This window comes from Phyllobates terribilis, unplaced genomic scaffold, assembly GCF_046119375.1.
Source record: "Phyllobates terribilis strain yellow unplaced genomic scaffold, ASM4611937v1 Scaffold_11__3_contigs__length_659146591, whole genome shotgun sequence".
In the NCBI taxonomy this organism is placed as follows: domain Eukaryota; kingdom Metazoa; phylum Chordata; class Amphibia; order Anura; family Dendrobatidae; genus Phyllobates; species Phyllobates terribilis.
In genome coordinates, this window is record NW_027362771.1 from 529,120,725 (window position 1) to 529,141,742 (window position 21,018).

The window sequence follows — 21,018 nt, forward strand, 5'->3', positions numbered from 1 at the left end:
GGTTTTCAATGAGCCTGGCCATGCATCCTCAGCAGCATCTTCTCTTCTCCGACTGCACCAGGGAAACCTTACAGTGGGCGAGTACACTGTTTGTTTCCGCACCCTGTTGTCTGAACTCACCTGGAATAATGAGGCTCTGGTAGCCACCTTCTGGGAGGGCCTTTCTTTGTGAATCAAGGATGAGCTGATCGGTCATGATATACCCACCTCCTTGGATGACCTGGTGTCTCTGGCAACATTGATAGACATCAGGTATCAGGAGCGTTCCAAGGAGGTGACCCGTGAGAAACGCCTCTGTTCTGGAACCTTCTTCAGAGTTCATGCAGGTGGACCAGGTGAAGATGACCAAACATCTTCAGGAGGCCCGTTGTGCCGAGGGAAGGTGCTTCAGTTGTGACAGTTCTGAGCATCTAATCCGCTCCTGCCAAGAGAGACTGGGAAAGTCTAAGGTTTGCAAGAGAGGTCACCCTGGGCGAAAATCGCTCCTCTCCATCGCTGACTCTGTCAGTGTCCATGTTCTGTGGCAGTATCTGTTTTGTCGAATCAGACTACCTCGACTCTGGTTCCGCAGGCAACCTTATTCAACAGGTCGTTTTGGAGCGGTATAAAATCCCTATCCGTCATCTACAGGATCCATTGGTGGTTTCATCGGTGGATGGAAAACCTCTTTCCCTCTTTCTTTTCTCAGCTCCTGTGCTGCATCTGACGCGCCCCCTGGGCCGTGGGGTACTCCGTAGCCGGGCCGGTCGTTGCTAGGGGAGATGTCACAGTGGCGGTGACCCGGTCCATGACCCAGGGTGGTCAATCAAAAGGGGAATATTTACAGGGGATTTACAGTTCTTATATACAGTTCGTGATGCCACCTGTGGTATGCGGCTAAAGGGAGCCGCCGCTGCGGAGCAGGTCCTCTGGAGCTGGTGTGAATGCAGCAGAGTTGGTTTAGCTCTCCACAGGTAGAGCTTAGCTCCAGGGCAGTGTAGATGTTTTAGGTGTTGTAGATGATGCTGGGTAGTATGGCGCGGGTGATGGCGCAGATAATAATCACAGAGACAGTAAGGTGCAGTCCTCAGGGTTTACTCATGGTTTCTTAGACTTCCAGTTACCAGTACTAGAGTAACTTCCCACGACGTCCTGTGCTTACTCTGGGAGGGGTTCAGCAAACTCCCAGGTCTCTCCGGAGTACGTAACGGGAACCCTTTCTATGTGTTCCTTCTGGCCGTCTCCCTGCACCTCACACCCAGTGTCTCAGGCCAGTGGCCGCGGACCTTGCCGGGCGACGTCTTCTCTGTCCCCTGGGTCCTCTATGGCCACCTTTCTGGTGATTAGATTTGGCTTTTGTCTGCAGTACCTGAAATACTGCAGCCTCCGGTTTCCTAGTTGAGGCTTAAAGAACTCTGCTAGTTTAGGGACCGGTCCCCTCTGTGAGACCTGACCCCTCCACCTCCTGATAGATTCGGGCGTACTGGTGGCCTCCAGCACTACCCGTACCCCTGGGGTCCCTTCCACGTTCCTGGAGGCTTTCTCCTGCTCCTCTCTCTCTCTTCAGTCTTGGGCCTCTCTGGCTAGGCCCTCCTCCAGAGCAGAGCTCCTACAGAGCTCCTGCTCCCTCTACTTCTCCTCTCAGATTGCCTTCCTGTGACTGAACTCTCACACCCAAGATGGCTTCTCTCTATATACTATCCCTAACAAGTGCTCCCCTGAGCTTCTTCCTCCACCCACACCCACTACATGGTTCCTAAACTTACCTTGCATCTATTTGAGGAAACTGTCTCTCTATGTATTTGGGTTTAATACCCGTTGTATATGTTTTTATCATGTTTTTTTTCTTGTCATTAATAAAATGTATATATTGGTTTGATATAAATCGAAGTAGTAATGACTCAATATTTTTCTTTGGGTTGAATCCGCATAGTCTTGGAGTCTGCTTCAGTTACAATGTAGTTTGGTGCCCTGAACTTTGGTATTTCTAGATCTCCATTTTTTGTAGTCTACGGTCAACATCCCAATATTCAGTTCCCTGTTTCTACTACCTCCGATATTCCTGCTACAGGAGCCATCATCGAAGATTTTTCTAAGATTTGGGAGGACACCAAGTCCACATTATTGAAGTCCTTGGAACGAATTAAAAAAACACGCAGACAAGAGACGTCTAGATCTGTCTCTGTTTCATCCTGGGGACAAGGTAGGGCTGTCGTCTACGTATATTTATCTCAAGGTATCATCCTTTAAACTGGGTCCTTGCTTCATTGGTCCCTTCGAGGTTCTAAAACAGATCAATCCAGTAACCTACAAGCTCAGACTTCCGGCCTCTTTACGGATCCCCAATTCTTTTCACGTGTATCTCCTCAAACCTGTCGTCCTCAGTTGTTTTTTCAAAGATCCCGATACCACTCCTGCTCCAGTCAGCAGTGAAGACATGCCTGACTGCCTGTCTGTATATCAGCTGTACCCGCCAGCACTTGCCTGCTGTGATACCAGTCGTGCCCACCAGTCCACCTGTCTGATTGTGTGTCAGTTGTGCCAGTCACCGTGGCAGCCATTACTAGCCAAGTCTACCATTCCTGGTCGTTCCTGCCTCCTGTCCCTTGGGGGTCAGCTGGCATCCACCTGAGGTCTGCCCTGGTGTAGCACCTGGTTCTGCACCGCTCATCTTTCCTCGGATTGCGGTATCGTCAACTGCCGTGCATCCTAGGTCAGACTTGGTGTGGTACCTAGTACAGTAGTTCCACTACCCAGTCCGTTACACAAAGATGTTTTTGGCCTTCATAAGCAGATGATAACATCATCTCTCCAACCTTTTTCCCATCTTCCTTCCATCCCCAGGAGCCTTCCTTTCACCATCAGTATCTGGTCAAAGCAATTATGTCCTATCTTTCCATTAAGAAAGCTTTCCGACATTCCAATTCTCTCGTTGTGTTCCTTTATGGGCTATGCAAGGGCCTGACAGCCTCCAAGACAATCATTTCCAAGTGGATCAGGTCAAATATTGTGGAAGCCTACAAGATCTATAGTAAATCTCCGACAATTCGGGCTACCCCTCATTTCACAAGGGTAGTCAGAGCCTATTAGGTGGTCAGACATCAGACCTCTGTCCACACCTTTGCAAAATTTTACCATATCCACTTTATGGCTTCTGATGTCAACTTAGTGCATAAATTGCTGTGGACTGCTAACTGCTAGGTGGCCACATCGTCAGCTCTTGTTTTTCCAACTTATTGTTTCTGCTCTAGGACCTCCCACAGTCCTATGTCCTCCAATGATACTAACATGAAAATATGATTTTTGTACGTATAGTAAAATCCCTTTTTTATTGAATACCTTGGGGGACACAGCTCAGACTTTATTTCCTTTGTTCTTCTTTTTGGAGATGAGGTTTGGTTTCCAATGGGAATTGTTTTTCTTTCAGGGCACATCATGTTGGGTGCTGCCTGTCATTTGTTAAAGAAACTTTCTTTATTTGGGGTTGCTCTTTTTCTGCTTCTGGCTCTAAACGGAGCTTCCTAGCACCCTAGGAAATGATCTAGCTCACCATGTGTCAAGTGGCAGGTTGTATAAACTCAATGTATTAGGATTTTACAGTAAGTACAAAAATCCAATGAACTAGACCATGCTGCCCTGGGGAAAAAAAAAACACAAAAAGCCAATAGAAAAACGCCACAAAACAAGTCACCAAAGTGTGTTTCATTTTTTCATGTTGACTTCACGCTGAAACATGGCTGCAGTGATTTTTGATACGAAAAAAAACATGACAAAAAAAATGCTGCAAGAATGCAAATTTAAAAAACACAATGTGGGTGGAATTCATCAAGATTGGCATTTTATACGCCAGTCTGGATCCACAGCCCTCTGAAATCTACTCCAGCTATGAGATTTTCTTATGTATGCCAATTTCTTGCTTAAATTATTGTAAATCTGTTAGACCACTGATGATTATGCCCCCTTCTGTGATGAGCCTGGTATAAAAATATCTACATTTTTATTGTGTGCCTCTGCATGATGCTAACTCTTTTATGCCAGAATGCTGGCATAAAGACTTTGATTAGGGTGTTTTCGCATATAGGGTGCAACTAAACATTTAGGCTATTTTCACACACACAGTGTTTTTTTTTCTGCAGCTAAATCTGCTGCAAATCTGCTGACAACTTTTCTCTGGCAGGAAAACAGCTGCGTCAAAAAAGCAGGTTTCCCTGCATTTTTTGATGCGTTTTTGCAGCGTTTTTTTCGCTGTCCTTCTATCTCTATTTAGGCATTTACATAAAGTTCTGTGAAAAAAAAAGAATTCCATTCCATTTTGCCATCAGAAACGCTGCAAATACGCAGCAAAAAACACAGGTGCGTATTTGCAGCCTTTTTTTCACCACCCATTACTTCCTATGGGCGAAAAAACGCTGCAAAAACGCTGAAAGAAGTGACATGTTCTATTTTCCAAATATAATAGCAACATGTGTGACCAGAGAATTCTGGTTTCTCATAGACTTTGCTGGTACTGCTAGACGCAGTTATAGACGCATATAAATCTGCTGCAAAACACGCAGCAAAACACAACGTGTGTGAAAATAGCCATAGGCTGTAGTTCACATGGTTGTCCTGGAACCTGAAGGAAACAGTTGTCAGGTCACATAGGTGTAAGGCTCTACATGAAAAAAAACGAGACCTATACCTGTACTGTCATTGTAACAAGCCATACATGTGTAATGCAGGTGTCTGGCTGCAACGCACAGAGATCACAAGGCGGGAACAGTCAGGGGTTGATATAATTCTATATATACAGCAGTAACCTTAAATAATCAGTGTTAGGCTATGTGCCAACGATGCAGAAATGCTGCATATTTTTTCCGCTTCTCCCTGGCAGGAAAAGCGCATGCGGTTTTTACATGCGTTTTTCCCGCCAGGTAGAAGCTTTTGTCAAGTGTTTTTCCTGCATTTCTGCATGCGGGTTATCAAGCGCTTTCCAAGTGATTTTAGCATCACTTGGAAAAGTGCTTGACAACTTGTTCACACTATATAAATCCATGCAACCGGCATGGATTTATAGTAGTGTGACCAAGTTAGTTAAAAAAAAAATAGAATAAGAATGGTAAAAAATAAAAAAAAGATTATACTCACCTTCCGATGTCCTCCCGGTGTTTTCTCTGCTGCGTCCGGTGTCTTGGGCGGCTCGCGGTGGTGTGAAGGACCTGCGGTGACGTCATTGAGTCATGTGACAGGTCACATGACTAAATGACGTCATGGCAGGTCCTTTACAACACTGCGACCCATACTGCAGACCAGACAGAGGGGAGAAAATACCGGGAGGACATCAGAAGGTAAGTATAATCTTTTTTTTATTTTAAATTATTTTTTTAACAGGTTCTATGGTACCCAGGTCTTGATGAGAGTCTCCTCTCCTCCAGACCTGGGTACCATCTGCACATTGAACCGTGTGATATCCACATGTACAGATGCAGTGATGTGGATGTCACGCGGTCCAATGCAAGTCAATGGCGGCGATTACGCTGCATGTCCGCTAAGTTAATGGATATGCTGCGTATTTTTCCGCAATGATAATCTGCAGCGGAAATTTCCACAGCATGTGCACAGCACATGCGGATTATCATTGGGGACCATGGGGCACGTATTACCAAGCAAGTTTTAAGCGTTTTCGCTGCGGAAATTCCCGGCAAAAACGCTTGAAAAACGCATAGTGGGCACGCAGCCTGAGTAACAAGGAAAATCAACAATAGAATGAACAACATTAAGCTTGGAATAGCAAAGAAAGTGTTTCACTATTTAACATTAATGTCCTCTTCACAAAGGTTGTGCACCCAGTCGTGGGAGTAACACGTAAGTTCTCTGAAGCTCTGGCCCTAGCGGTGGTCACCAGGTTTTCACGCTAGGCCACAAGTCACTCTCTCACGTAGTCTATCAAAGCCCGTTGAGCCTCCCACGCACCAATCGGCCCACTCCCAACCTGTAATCCTATTTCCAGCCAACCCGGGTACCTAACGAAGGCTCCGTCAAATGCGGGTTAGGGTGGACGTGCACCCATCCAGGGAATCTCTTGCCTACTTGGTCTGATTTTTTCAGGTACATGATACATTAACCTGTTTTTGATGCACCATTGTTTGTTAGCTATTATTAGGTGAAATGTCTTTGTGTGTCATCATGCTAATACTACACTTATATCTTTAGACCAAATGAGGTGTTGCAATATGGCATAACTAGATTTATGGTATATTCTGGTGCCCACATTCTGTGTGATATATAACATTGTTTGATTTAATCCTGTGTGGGACGCACATCCCTTTTTCCTACATGTATGGTTATAAATCTATCACCTCCCTCCATCTACCTGTATTTCCAATTTTTTTGAATAATGCTTTATATATTAAATATTTAATGTTATGTTGTGTCTTGGCTAGGAATGTACAAGTAATTGTTGTGATGCTCAGACCTGTACACTGAAGCCAGGATGTCAGTGTGATGATGTTGATCTGTGCTGCCAAGATTGTAAGGTGAGTGTATAAAGTCAAGCAAATGAATGACATAGTAATTCTCCTTATATGCCACGTGGGGGAGCAGAGATATTGTAGCGGGATATTGGAGGGGAGATTGCGTATCAGGATAAGTCCCCTGTAACTTAATCCTTTCACAAACTTTTACGTATATTTAAGTGAAATGTTGTGTCCCTGCATTTGATGCAGGCTTACATGCTGAGCCTGCATCTTTCCCCGCACTTGATGGATGCTTTAATCAGCCATAAAGTGCCTCTAACAGCCGCAGGTGGAACGGTGTACTCCCACGGATGTTAACTAGTTAAATCCCGCTGTCAATCTCTGACAGTGGGATTTAACGTACCCTGGCCGGAAGCACGTCACAAATCCTGCCCATCGACACGCCCCCATCATACGAGGCGCTGATGGGTTGTCACAGCGTTCATGGGAGACTGTGATTTCTGCTATACATAGCAGTGCTGATGCACTCCTATGTATAGCTCAAGTGATCGGACGAGCATAGCTTCAAGTCCCCTAAGGGGACTATTAAATACAAAATAAGTAAAAAAATATAAAAAAAAAATAAAAAGACACAAAAGTTCAAATTACTTCCCTTTTGCCCCATTAAAATAAAACATAAAAAATACACATATTTGGTATTGCTGCACTCATAAATATCTGATCTAAGAAAATATAAAATAAATGTATCCAATCGATAAACGGTGTAACGAGAAAATAAATCAAAACGCCAGAATTACGTTTTTTGGATGCCGCAACATTGCAATAAAATGAATACACCATATCTACCCCAAAAGGAAATCAACGAAAATGTCAGCTCACGACGCAAAAAATAAGCCGTCACCCAGCCCCAGATCCCGAAAAATTAAAATGTTACAGGTCTTGGAAAATGGTAACGAAAGTGAAAAAATGTTTTGGGACAAATTAATGAATTTTTTTTCACCACTTAAATAAAAAAAAAACTATATATGTTTAGCATCTGCGCACTCATACTGAACTGGGGAATCATATCTCAAGTTCAGTTTTACCATATAATGAACATGGAAAATGAAAACCCAAAAAACAGTTATGGAATTGCACTTTTTTTGCAATTTCATTGCACTTTGAATTTTTTTATCATTTTCCAGTGCATCACATGATAAAATGAATAGCTTCATTCAAAAGTACAACTCGTCCCACAAAAGAAAACCCTTATACAGCTATGTGAACGGAAAAATAACAACGTTATGGCTCTTACAAGAAGGCGAGCAAAAAATGAAAACTCAGAAATGGTAAATCGCTGGGTGGTGAAGGTATTAATATTATAAAATGCTTTATCTCACTATCCAAATCAAGAGTTGAGTAATGCATGTGGATCCTATAAAGTGAATTCATTACATATCTGCTTGTAAAATTTGGGGGTAAAATAAGCTTTAAAGAGGTAGGACAAAACTAACACTGATTAATCCTTAATGTCTATCTGTTTAATGAAATAATCTTATTGCTGTTCTAATATACTATAATTAAAAATTCTCTACTGTTCCCTCTCTACTCTATCATTTTTTTTACCAAGTGCAAGCTGGGATTCTCAATTGAGATGTCATTAGGGTACAGAGGCAGCAGTCACCGTCGCAGCCTCTGTCCCCACACTGAAACAAAGCATCATCAGTGATGTCAGCTTCAGGGGTTGGGCTAGTCCCTGCTCTACTGTGCATGCGTCGGTTGTCGATTCCGACATATGCTCGGTAGGATCTTGTCACTGTGCAATATTCTTTTTAATGCACAGTGAAAGTATGCTCTCTCGCTCCCGCATCGGTTTCGCGGGTGAAGCTGGCCTCTGCTTTTCCTGCTTGCCGGGTTATCGCCTTACAATGTGCACACTGACAGTGTGCTTTGTTGCTGGCTTGTCACTTCTCATCAAAGCCAGTGAGGGAGTGCACTGTCATTGTGCATTAAAAAGAATATTGCACAGTGACAATTTCCTACTGAGCATACTTCAGAATTGACAAATGACACATTCTAAGTAGAGCAGGGACTAGCTCAGCCCCTTAAAGCACCACTCCAGCATTTTTTTGCAAAAAGACAGGGGGCAAATTGTAATTCCCCTGCCCACTGTCTGACACTCACATGCCGCCGCCTTCATCCATTTCCAGCATCGCTCCCGTCTCAGTCGAAAAGTGATCTGCTTGCAGCTTCAGTGTTTCATGGAGCTGCGCGGAGGTCACTTTTCAATACAAGTCTATGAGAGCCTCGTTCTGCCCTCATTCTGGCTCTCATATACTTGTATTGAGAACATGTGACATAGCTTCAGACTTCAGCCAGTCATAAGCTACTGTCACAAAATGGCACAGGGGGACAAGCGCGGCACCGAAAAAACTGTGAAAACGTCGGAGGGTGAATATACGACCGGAGGTAGGGGACTTAGATTTAAAGTGTCACTACAGTACTGGAAAAAAAACTGTGTTGGAGTGTTAAACGAATATCACTGATGACGCTTGGTTTCAGGAAGGGGACAGAGGCTGCGGCAGTAACTGATTGACTGAGTCCCCTGATGACGTCTCATTTGAGTATCCTAGCATGCACTGGGGATTCTCAAATGAAATGTCATCAAGCAGGAAGTTGGTAAAAAGAAATAAAAAAATAAAACTTTTAGAGAGGGAACGGTATGGAATTTTTAATTAAAGTATATTAGAAAAGCAATCAGATTATTACATTAAATAGACATTTAGGATTAAATCAGTGTTCGTTTCAGACCACCCCTGTAAAACTACAGTATATATACTGTACATTAGATGTACAAAATATCAGCTGAACATGCTCATTTCAGTGGGACCAGCTGATCATTCAATGTGTATGGGTGCCAACAAGAATCAGCCCATATGCAAATCCTGCTGAACTGAATGTACAGGTGTATGGGGAAGGAAATGGCCAGGAGAAATAATCACATAAATAAAATCAGCAACATAAAACACTGCATAGACTTGCAATGCCTTATACTAAACCATGAAGTCTTAGTGTAATCTATGTGATACATATAGATATTGTGACATGCAGAAGTAGTGCTGTTGCAGAGTGTGACATGCAGTAGTAGTGCTGTTGCTTTAAAAGCATTCAGCAACTATTAGAAGTAACACAAGCACAGGAGACAGGAAGTGTTGTGCTCCAGAAGCATCAAGCAACTAGAGGGGTTAACACAGTCACAGGAGAAGGGGAGTGTTTTAGCAGAGCCCCAGGGGGGTTGTGGGGAAGTTGTTTACTGCCTGGCCAGAGCCTAAGAGAAAGGTGGTGACGCGCCCCCTGGGCCGTGGGGCACTCGGCAGCCGGGCCTCTGTTTGCTGGGGGATATCACGGTAGCTGGCCCGGTCCTTGACCCAGGGCGGTCAGTAAAAGTGGGAATAGTTTATAGGGGATTTGGAAAGTGTTCGTGACGCCACCTGTGGATTGCGGCTAAAGGGTGCCGCAGCTGTGGAGCAGTCCTCTGGAGCTGGTGTTACGGCAGCAGGGATGGTGTGGCTCTCCACAAGTAGAGCTAGCTCCAGGGCAGTGTAGGGGTGAATGGTGGATGCTGGTGAGAGACGGCAGGACGGTCCCGGAGGAAAGACGGACACTCACATGGGGGTAAGCTTCAGTACCTTTACTGGTGATGATGCAGGCACGGTCCAGGGTACTCCGGACGAAGGGCGCACTTCTGGACTCTCCCCAATGAGCGGGTATAGGGCCTCCTGATCCGTGGCTTTACTCGCTAAGCTTCTGGCCTGCCTGGAACTAGGCCTAGCTTGGTTACTGTCTCTCCCTTGCACCTGCTGACCTGGAGGTAGGGCTTTCTCCTGGAGATCACTCTCCCTGGACGCTGGGGCCTCCGTGACTCCTAGCCCTGGTACTGTAGTCAGCGTTTGGTAAACCTGGGACCTGTAGTCCTCCAGGGGTTCCGGTGGTCCCTACTGGGTATAAAGGGTCCCCGTAGGCGTGGACCCGGTGTCCGGTATATATCTTGGGGTGAGCTTGGTATGCTCCTCTGCCCCCTCGCTACTTCTTCCTTCTCCTCTCGCCTTCGGTCACACTCAGGGCCCTCACTCGTGCTGTAGGCCTTGGCTCGCCTAAGCACAGCAGCCAGCGTGCTGCCTCTTCGCTGCTCTCTGAGCGTCAGCACGCTCTCAGACTCTCTCAGTCTGACTGAACACTAAACTCTGACTAACTGAGCTGCCTGGCTCATCCCTCCCTATATATATCCCTATCGGGCTCCCTCTGGTGGTCTGAGGTGGTAGGGTGGAGGTGTGTGAATGTGTGAGGGCCTCTTGTGGAGCAGTCCATCCATGCACCCTTCTGGGTTCTGTGGCACCAGTGCGCAGCAGGGCACCACAGTGGCGTATGATCTGTATCTCACAGAAAGCAAGGGAACAGAATTCAGGTCAGGAGGGAAGCTAAACAAAGGTCAGTTAGACTCCCTGAGTTAACAGTGTGGAGTATTATCGGGCAGGAAGATAAGGACTGAAAGGAATCCTGCCATAAAGATCATCTTCCTCATCAAACCCTCCCCCCTCCATCTCCATGCATGATAAAGAATGCTGTGTACTATTGAGTCCTTGTGAAGGAAAAGCCTGTGGTTGTGTATGCATTAAAACTATGCTGTACTATGCTACCGGATAATAGAATATGCACTGCTGTGCTGCAAAGGAGACTGTACTGTTATTACGGGAGCCTGTTGCTCAAACTACATTTGTATTGCACTGGCCGTGCCTCATTAAATGTTACTGTTCTACCATTTATGAAGACTCGTGTCAGATGTGTCTGGTCAGCAACTGAATCTATCGTGTGCCTGAGAGAAGCTGCAGCCTATTGTCACCCTGAGTAACGGTTCCCCCAGGATTCCAACGAATTCATGTAAAAGGTCTCGCCCCTATCTGAACTTAGGCGGCGTGCATGTAACACAATCTTACTGTATCCTATGTTACGTAGACAGCAATCTCAGTGTATCATATGTGACTGATGTATTCAGCAGTCTTAGTGTCTCTTATGTGATGTATATACAGTAGAGTCTCAGTATCTCCTCTGTGATCTATACACTACAGTTTCTGTGTCTCCTGTGTGAAGTATATAGAAGTCTCAGTGTATCCTATGTGATGTAAACGGCAGAGTCTGTGTCTCTATTGTGATGTGTACAACAGTCTTAGTGTATCCTATGTGATGTATACAGCAGTCTTAGTGTCTCATATGTGATGTTTCAGCAGAGTCTCAGTGTCTCCTATGTGACGTATATAGCAGTCTCCATGTATCCTATGTGATGTATGTACATATATAAGATATATATATGTATATAAATATACACTGCACAGTACCACTTTTCTTATCTTATATATCAGGTGTAATGGGTGAGGTATACAACAATCCCAGTGTCCCCTATGTGATGTATATACTGCAGAGTCTGTGTTTCCTATGTGAAGTATATGGCAGCCTCAGTGCATCCTATATGATGTATACGACAGAGTCTCAGTGCATCCTATGTGATGTATACAGCAGTCTTAGTGTATCTTATGTGATGTATACAACAGTCTCAGTTTTTCCTATGCGATTTGTACAACTGGATCTCAGTGTATCTTATCTGATAGACACACACAGTTTCAGTGTCTCTTATGTGATGTATATACAGCAGAGTCTCATTGTTCCCTATGTGATGTATAAAGCATTCTTAATGTATCCTATATACTGTATGTACACAAATATATATATATATATGATATATGTGTTTATAAATATATGCTGCACAGTAACACTTCTCCAGTCTTATATACTGGGTGTAATATGTGAAGTATATAGCAGTCTCAGTCCTATGTGATTTATATTCAGCAGAGTCTCAATGTCTCCTATATGGCGTATATACAGCAGATCTCATTGTATCCCTGGTGATGTACAGACCAAAAGTTTGGACACACCTTCTCATTTAAAGATTTTTCTGTATTTTCATGACTTTGAAAATTGTACATTCACACTGAAGGCATCAAACCTATGAATTAACACATGTGGAATTATATACTTAACAAAAAAGTGTGAAACAACTGAAAATATGTCTTATATTCTAGGTTCTTCACAGTAGCCACCTTTTGCTTTGATGACTGCTTTGCACACTCTTGGCATTCTCTTGATGAGCTTCAAGAGGTAGTCACCGGAAATGGTCTTCCAACAATCTTGAAGGAGTTCCCAGAGATTTTCACTTGTTGGCCCTTTTGCCTTCACTCTGCTGTCCAGCTCACCCCAAACCATCTCGATTGGGTTCAGGTCTGGTGACTGTGGAGGCGAGGTCATCTGGCGTAGCACACCATCACTCTCCTCCTTGGTCTGTACTGTATACACAACTATATCAGTGTCTCTTATGTATATTAAGCAGTCTCATTTTATCCCATGTCATTTATACCATCTCTGTGTCTCCTGTTTGATGTATATAGAGCAGTCTCTGTGTGTCCTATGTGATATATAGACAGCATTGTCAGTGTATGCTATGTGAGGTATACAGCAGAGTCTTGGTGTATCCTATGTGATGTATACAGCAGACTTTCAGTGTATGCTATGTGATGTACACTGGCTTGCAAAGCAAACAACAAATAGGACAAAATAGCTGAAAATTTCAGTGTGCATAACTATTCACCCCCCTAATGGCAGAACTTTGCTGAGCCTCCTTTTGCGGCAATTACAGCTGCAAGTCGCTTTGGATAAGTCTCTATGAGCTTTCCACATCTTGCCACTGGGATTTTTGCGTAAATATCACATAGCAAACTCTGAGACTGCTGTATATACCAAATATGATAAACTGAGACTCTGCCATTTACATCACATAGCAGTTAGTATATATATCATATAAGAGACACTGAGACTCTGCTGTATATACACTCTACTGCATATACATCACTGCGACTAGTGTATATACATCACATAGGATACACTGAAAGTCTGCTGTATACACTTCACATAGGATACACTGAGACTACGGTATACATCATATAAGATACACTGCAACAGGTGTATATAAAGTGGGTATGCAAAAGTATTCACCACCCCCCTTGGCTTTTTACTAATTTTGTTACATTTCAACCTGTGTTTTAATATTTTTGTAATCTGATTTGTGTGTGATGTAGAAGCATTAAATAGTCTAAGTTGGTGAAGTGATGTGAGAAAAATAGAGTAATAAATTAAATTTATGGGATCAAATAACTAAAAATTGGTATGTGCATATGTATTCACCCATTTTGCTAAAAATTTCTGGTGCAAGAAATTACCTCCATAAGTCACATTAGTGAAAGGAAGTCCACCTGAGTGCAATCTAAGTGTCACATGGTCTATATACACACCTTTTCTGAAAGACCACAGAGGCTGCAACACCATTAAGCAAGAGGCGCCACTAACCAAAAAACATGAAGACCAAGGAGATCTCCAAACAAGTCAGCACCAAAATTATTGAGAAGTACAAGTCAGGGTTGGGTTATAAAAAAGTATGCCAATCTCTGATGATCCCCTGGAGCACCATAAAATCCATTATCATCAAATGGAAAGAACATGGTACCACAGCAAACCTACCAAGAGAGGGCCACCCACCAAAACTCTCAGCCTAGGAAAGGAGGGCATTAATCAGAGAGGCAGCACAGAGAACAAAGGTAACCCTGAAGGAGCTGCAGAGTTCCCAAGCAGAGACTGGAGTATCTGTCCGTACGACCACAATAAGCCGTACACTCCATAGAGGTGGTCTTTATGGAAGAGTGGGCAGAAAAATGCCTTTGCTTACATACAAAAATTGTAAGGCTCGTTTTCAGTTTGCCAAAAGACATGTGGGAGGCTTCCCAAATGTATGGAGGAAGGTGCTGTGGTCTGATGAGACCAAAATGTATCTTTTTTACCACCAAGGTAAACGCTATGTAAAATAAGCACTGCTTATCACTCCAAGAAGACCATCCCCACAGTGAAACATGGTGGTAGCAGCATCATGCTGTGGGGACAGGGAAATAGTTTGAGTCAAGGGGAAGAGAGATGGTGCAAAATACAAGGATATTTTGGAGCAAAACCTGTTTCAGTCTGACAGTGATTTGAGACTGGGAAGGAGAGGCCTAGTCAAAGCCCAAGCCTTAATCCAATTGAGAATATGTGGTCTGACTTGAAGATTGCTGTTCACCAGAGGAAACCATCTATCTTGAAGAAGTTGGAGCAGTTTTGCCTTGAGGAGTGGGCAAAAATCCCAATGGCAAGATGTCGAAAGCTCATAGAGATTTATCCAAAGCAACTTGCAGCTGTAATTTCCGCAAAAGGAGGCTCTACAAAGTACTGACTTTAGGGGGGTGAATAGTTATGCACACTGAAGTTTTCAGTTATTTTGTCCTATTTGTTGTTTGCTTCACCATAAATAGAAAGCCAAATGTTCACAGTTGTAGGCATGTTCTTTACATGAACTGATGCACACCCTCAAAAAAAACTGAAATTCCAGGTTGTGAGGTAGCAAAACACAAAAAATGCCAAGGGGATGAATACTTTCGCAAGGCAAAATACTTTCGCAAGCCACTATATATATTATAATATATATTTATTTATTTTATATTATATACATACATAAATGTATACTTCACAGTAAAATGTCTCCTGTCCTGTATACTTGGTATAATGTGTGATGTGTTCAGCAGTCTGAATGTATCCTATGTGATGTGTATACAGCATGCTCGGTGCATCCTACGTTAAATATATACACTCCACAGTACCTCTTCTCCTGTCCTGTATACTGGGTGACATTTTCAGTTTCTGAATTATTCTGAATACAAACACTGCACACTACCACTTTTCCTGTCCTGTTGACGGTAAGAAGGCATTGGATTTGAGTGGGGTCAGTATTGGTTTGTTTAATACTTTCCATGTCTGCAAGCCTATGTGCAAATAAAAATGAATAAATTAATCCTGGACAATGTTTATCTTACATTTGGAAGTTATCCGCTAACCATAGGATAGAGGATAACTACTCAAACGCTAGGGGTCCCACTAATCATGAGAACCGGAGCTCTGAAGAGCTTTGTCTGATTAGAGCTGTAGTCGATTATGTGCACATTTACTCCATTCACATGGTCCCAACAATCGGTCTGCAATAGGTGTGGACTGGACTGTCGCATTCCTACCCCTGAAGACACCAATCGCGTTGTAATGTGTATTACGTCATGCGTATTTTTGTATATAAATTGTGTCATGTGATGTTTGTCAATGTATATTTTTGGTAGTGTACAGTATAGGATACAACATAGTTCAGGACTTAGGACACAAAGTAGGTAGGATAGTTAGCGACATTTGGTTAAGGATAATGTTAATGTTTGGGAGAAGCCCATAGTGGGAATGAATTAGTGTTAGGAAAAGAGATCACTTCCTGTAGTTAAACAGATAGAGACAGATTCAAGTTGAAATAGGAAGTGTCTGTGAGTAATGCTGCCATTTGGGTGAACTACTAACAGAAGGTGACTAAGGGACAATGGAGTAGTGCAATCTGGAACTGACCGAAGACTAGACTGAGTGGCCTTCCACCTTAAAGAGGTCCTTGGATAAGATGATGTGTCACGAGAAACCCTGAGCTTGCTAAATGCCAAACGTAACAGACCTAAACAGGACTGTTTGTGGGACTAGTGGGGGTCCTGAGCGATAGATCCAGGGCGCCAGTAGCTGAAGAAATAGGACATGGAACCGTTGAGCAGGTAGAGAGACTTGCTGGTCAGGACTGTGGTGACAAGCTAAGCTGTGATGAAGTAGGGCGAAACAGTGTGCTTCACCGGCCCTGAAGTAGACTACAATGGAAGGATAGTGTGTGTGTGAAAATGCTTTACACTGTGAAAAAACGTCAATAAGACTTTGTACCCGCTACCTCTTGTACATAACCCTTACCAAGTCACCATTCAATAAAGACTGTGTTTTAGAACGTAAGTCACCTTTATTGAACACTGAAACCTATGGTCCACAGGGGGGCCTGCACGTGCTCAAGACCCTCACAACACCAACAACCAGTCAGGACCCAGTCTTTCTTGTAGCATGTCGGAGCATAACAGAAGACGAGTGCCTCACCCGTGGCTACCGCACTGCACTACAGGTCCACAAGTGATTGTGATGTTAATCCCTATCCCACGGATAAGGGATAACTTCCAAACTAAAGCTAAATTTGCTGAACCAATTTGCATCTTGGATTATTAGTATATGGGTTTGTGGGGTTTTCGTGCCAGGGCTGCTTTTTGTCCTGTACAACCCCTGTATGGGATGATTAGTTTTGCTTTGTATCCGTTACAATGAGATTGTAGGGAAGGATCAGAAAAGGGAATGGTTTAAAAATGATCACATCTGTAACCATACAAGAAAAAATACAATGCTTTTTTAATTTTTTATCCTTTTGATCCCATCTTGGAATGTAATAACATCTTGGAAGAAAAGTAGTCATGCAAAGATGTACTTATTTTTGCTTCATTTTATTTTGTGAATGTATCATTCCTATATGCTCTATATGGTTTCCCCACAGATTAAACCGGCAGGATCTATTTGTAGACCTGCCAAAGATGAGTGTGACCTTACAGATATGTGTGATGGGAAGTCTCCGGCGTGTCCAAAAGAAAGTTTTAAAGTAAATGGCTTCCCATGCAAGGACGGAAATGGGGCCTGCTACATGGGAAAATGTCCGCTCATGAGAAGCCAATGTATTGACATCTGGGGTCCAGGTGAGTAATGTTGATGGAAGCCTGGAGTTTATAGTCTGTCACTTTCTTAGATGATGGCACAGCTATTAGGACATCCCTGGTAAGAGTGTGAGTCGGGTAAAGGGTAGTGCCAAAAATGTAATCAAGATGCACAATAACATCATAAAACTAGTAAAATAAAATATATATTCACATATTTAGTTACTTTTTTAGCTTATTTTTATTCAGGAGCCATCACTGCAGATGATGACTGTTTCTTAAAGAATACAGAAGGCACTATGAGGGGACACTGCAGAAAAGAAGGGCAAAGATACTTCCCATGTGGGAAGGCGTGAGTATGGTATCAGATTGGAGTCAAATAACAGATTTGTTCAGTTTGGTTTGGAAATATGGTACAGTGAAGAGACAGAATGAAAAGAAAATGATGAAGAATAAAAAAAATGAGCTATGCAGTTGAACACATGGTCATGATTCAGTAATGACCTACTAGCACTTCTTTTTTGACTCACCTCAGAAAAAAGGAAGAGTTCATAACAGTTTTTTTATCATCAGAGGTAGGATCCATCGGTCACAACAGCCGATATGACAGCTGAACCTGATCCCCACCCCCTTCAAAAGGACCTTTGCACACGCTCATTAAATGCATCAATCAAAAGATAGGGTCGGAGTTTATTTGAGGCCAATGCACATATTTCCTGAAACGACAGGAACTTACAGTTTAAAAAAGTTCCAGAGGCCAGTGTAAAAATTACAAGATTTCTCATTTTTGTTTCTAGTACAGATTATAATACTATAAGGGAAAAAAATGGCAAACATAAATAAATAAATAAATTAAACACAAAAACTTGATTTAAATAGGCCATTTTCTGATAATAGCTATCCTTTAAATGAGTACAAAATGGGGGAGATTTAACAAGGGGAAGTCTCAAATAAAACCTCTTTCCTATGCCTGATGTTGAATTTAAATAGAAAATGAAACATTCACAGTAAATTACACAGGTCTGCAAAGGTAAAATTGTTTGAGAAGTAAGAGGTGATTTTTACATACTTTGAATCCCTGAAGTCAGTAAAAATATTAAAAAAATATTCCATCACGTACAGTTTTTTAACAAACACTGACTCCACAGGCTATTTCTTGCACCATACTTTGACCCCTTTGCGTGACCTTTGGTGGATGATTTTAGTGTCATTAGTGATGTTCCTGGGCTGATGGAAAAATTTAACATTGAGCATAATGTGAGCGAGTGGAGACTCATTATTGATTCTTCCAAAAAAAGTCTGAAAGCTGTGCTACTGCACAATGGCAGCAAGTATGCTTCAGTGCCTGTAGGGCATTCTGTGCACTTGAAAGAAGGCTCTGAGAATTAAAGGCCCCGTCACACTTAGCGACGCTGCAACGATCCCGACAACGATACGACCTGTCAGGGATCGTTGCTGTTTCGCTATGTGGTCGCTGGTGAGCTGTCAAACAGGCAGGCACACCAACGATCAGGGGAGCAGCAACATCGTGGAAAGAATCTTTCCACGATGTCCTGCTCCTGGTTACCAGCCTGCTGAAGCAGGAGCAGGCTGGTAACCATGGTAAACATCGGGTTACTAGGGGCACACGCGCACCTAGTAACCCGTTGTTTATCATGGTTACCACTCTGATACGGTGAGCGGGAGGTTACCGCTCACTTTAGCAGGCTCGTAACCATGATAAACAACGGGTTACTAGGTGCGCGTGTGCCCCTAGTAACCTGATGTTTATCATGGTTACCAGCCTGATCTCTGCTCCCACTGGTCACACACAGTGATGTGTGCTGACCAGCGGGAGGGCAACGTCCAAAAAATGGTCCAGGACACTTTGCAGCGATCAGCGACCTCACAGCAGGGGCCTGATCGCTGCAAACTGTCACACATAGCGACATCGCTGGTGAGGTCGCTGTTGCGTCACCAAAACCGTGACACAGCAGCGATCTCGCTATCGATCTCGCTATGTGAGACGGGGGCTTTAGACTTTATTCTGAAGAAACTTAACTACGAGGATCAAGGATGGTCAGTATGGGAGAACTGAAAGTTCTCTCTTCGCTCCTTGGGCCGCAAGGAGTATAGATGAATTATGCATGCTTTTTGTGTCAATTGAACAACCAGGATAGGACTCCTCATTAGAGCCAAAAAAAAGTTGGCCAACAAGAACATCTTTGCAACCTGGACTTAAGAACATAATTGCGGAAAATTTAGTTGATCTCACTAAAGTTCTGCCACCACTCCACATTAAGCTTGGACTGATGAAGCAGTTTGTGAAAGTTACTGAAAGAAAGACAGACTTGTAAGTACCTGTGTACCAAGTTTTAGGGACTGTCCGAAGCAAAACTGAACGAAGGCAGTTTTGTCTGTCTGGATATTCGGAAACTCATGAAGGACAATGAGTTTAAAACAAAAATGAAAGCTGTTGAGAGAAGGACTTGGTGTTCTTTTAAAGAAGTCATGGAGAAATTTCTAGGTAACAACAAAGTTCCAAAATTTAAGTCCATCGTGTAAAACATGCTGAAATGTTTCAAAGCCTTGGGTTGCCTGATGAATTTGAAGTTACATTTTTTTACATTTCCATTTGGACAACTTTCCTGAAAACCTTTGTGCTGTTAGCTAAGAGCAAGGAGAAAGATTTCATCAGGATATCAAGGAAATGAACCTTCGATACCGAGGTAGATGGAACGTGAACAAGATGGAGGACTACTGCTGGATGATTCATAGAGAACATCCGCAGGCCTTCTATAAGAGAAAAGGTATCAAGGAAGCTTTGAAGAGAAAAGGAAAAGGCGCAATAGTTAATTACGAATAAAATTGCAGAATCAATGTTCAATAAATTTTTATATACAGTGCCTACAAGTAGTATTCAACCCCCTGCAGATTTAGCTGGTTTGATAAGATGCAAATAAGTTAGAGCCTTCAAACTGCAAACGAGAGTAGGTTTTATGAACAGAAGCATAAATCTTACAAACCAAAAAGTTATGTTGCTCAGTTGAATTTTATTAAATTTTAAACATAAAAGTGTGGGTCAATTATTATTCAACCCCTATGTTTAATATTTTGTGGAATAACCCTTGTTTGCAATTACAGCTAATAATCGTCTTTTATAAGAACTGATCAGGCCGGCACAGGTCTGTGGAGTTATCTTGGCCCACTCCTCCATGCAGATCTTCTCCAAGTTATCTAGGTTCTTTGGGTGTCTCATGTGGACTTTATTCTTGAGCTCCTTCCACAAGTTTTCAATTGGGTTAAGGTCAGGAGACTGACTAGGCCACTCCAACACCTTGACTTTTTCCCTCTTGAACCAGGCCTTGGTTTTCTTGGCTGTGTGCTTTGGGTTGTTGTCTTGTTGGAAGATGAAATTACGACCCATCTTAAGATCCTTGATGGAGGAGCGGAGGTTCTTGGCCAAAATCTTCAGGTAGGCCGTGCTATCCATCTTCCCATGGATGCAGACCAGATGGCCAGGCCCCTTGGCAGAGAAACAGCCCCACAGCATGATGCTGCCACCACCATGCTTGACTGTAGGGATGGTATTCTTGGGGTCGTATGCAGTGCCATCCAGTCTCCAAACGTCACGTGTGTGGTTGGCACCAAAGATCTCGATCTTGGTCTCATCAGACCATAGAACCTTGAACCAGTCTGTCTCAGAGTCCTCCAAGTGATCATGAGCAAACTGTAGACGAGCCTTGACATGACGCTTTGAAAGTAAAGGTACCTTACGGGCTCGTCTGGAACGGAGACCATTGCGGTGGAGTACGTTACTTATGGTATTGACTGAAACCAATGTCCCCACTGCCATGAGATCTTCCCGGAGCTCCTTCCTTGTTGTCCTTGGGTTAGCCTTG

At 43.2% G+C, this 21,018-nt stretch overlaps 1 protein-coding gene across 1 annotated transcript in view; it reads left to right on the top strand.

Annotated features, from left to right (window-relative positions):
• The window catches only part of LOC141167323 (zinc metalloproteinase-disintegrin-like berythractivase), a 139,450-nt gene that overhangs the window by 80,487 nt on the left and 37,945 nt on the right, over nt 1-21,018 (top strand). Inside the window, exons 13-15 of the mRNA XM_073654746.1 lie at nt 6,402-6,494; nt 16,984-17,179; nt 17,387-17,489. Coding sequence (XP_073510847.1) covers nt 6,402-6,494; nt 16,984-17,179; nt 17,387-17,489 — 392 coding nt within the window. The remainder of the gene's footprint in view (nt 1-6,401; nt 6,495-16,983; nt 17,180-17,386; nt 17,490-21,018) is intronic.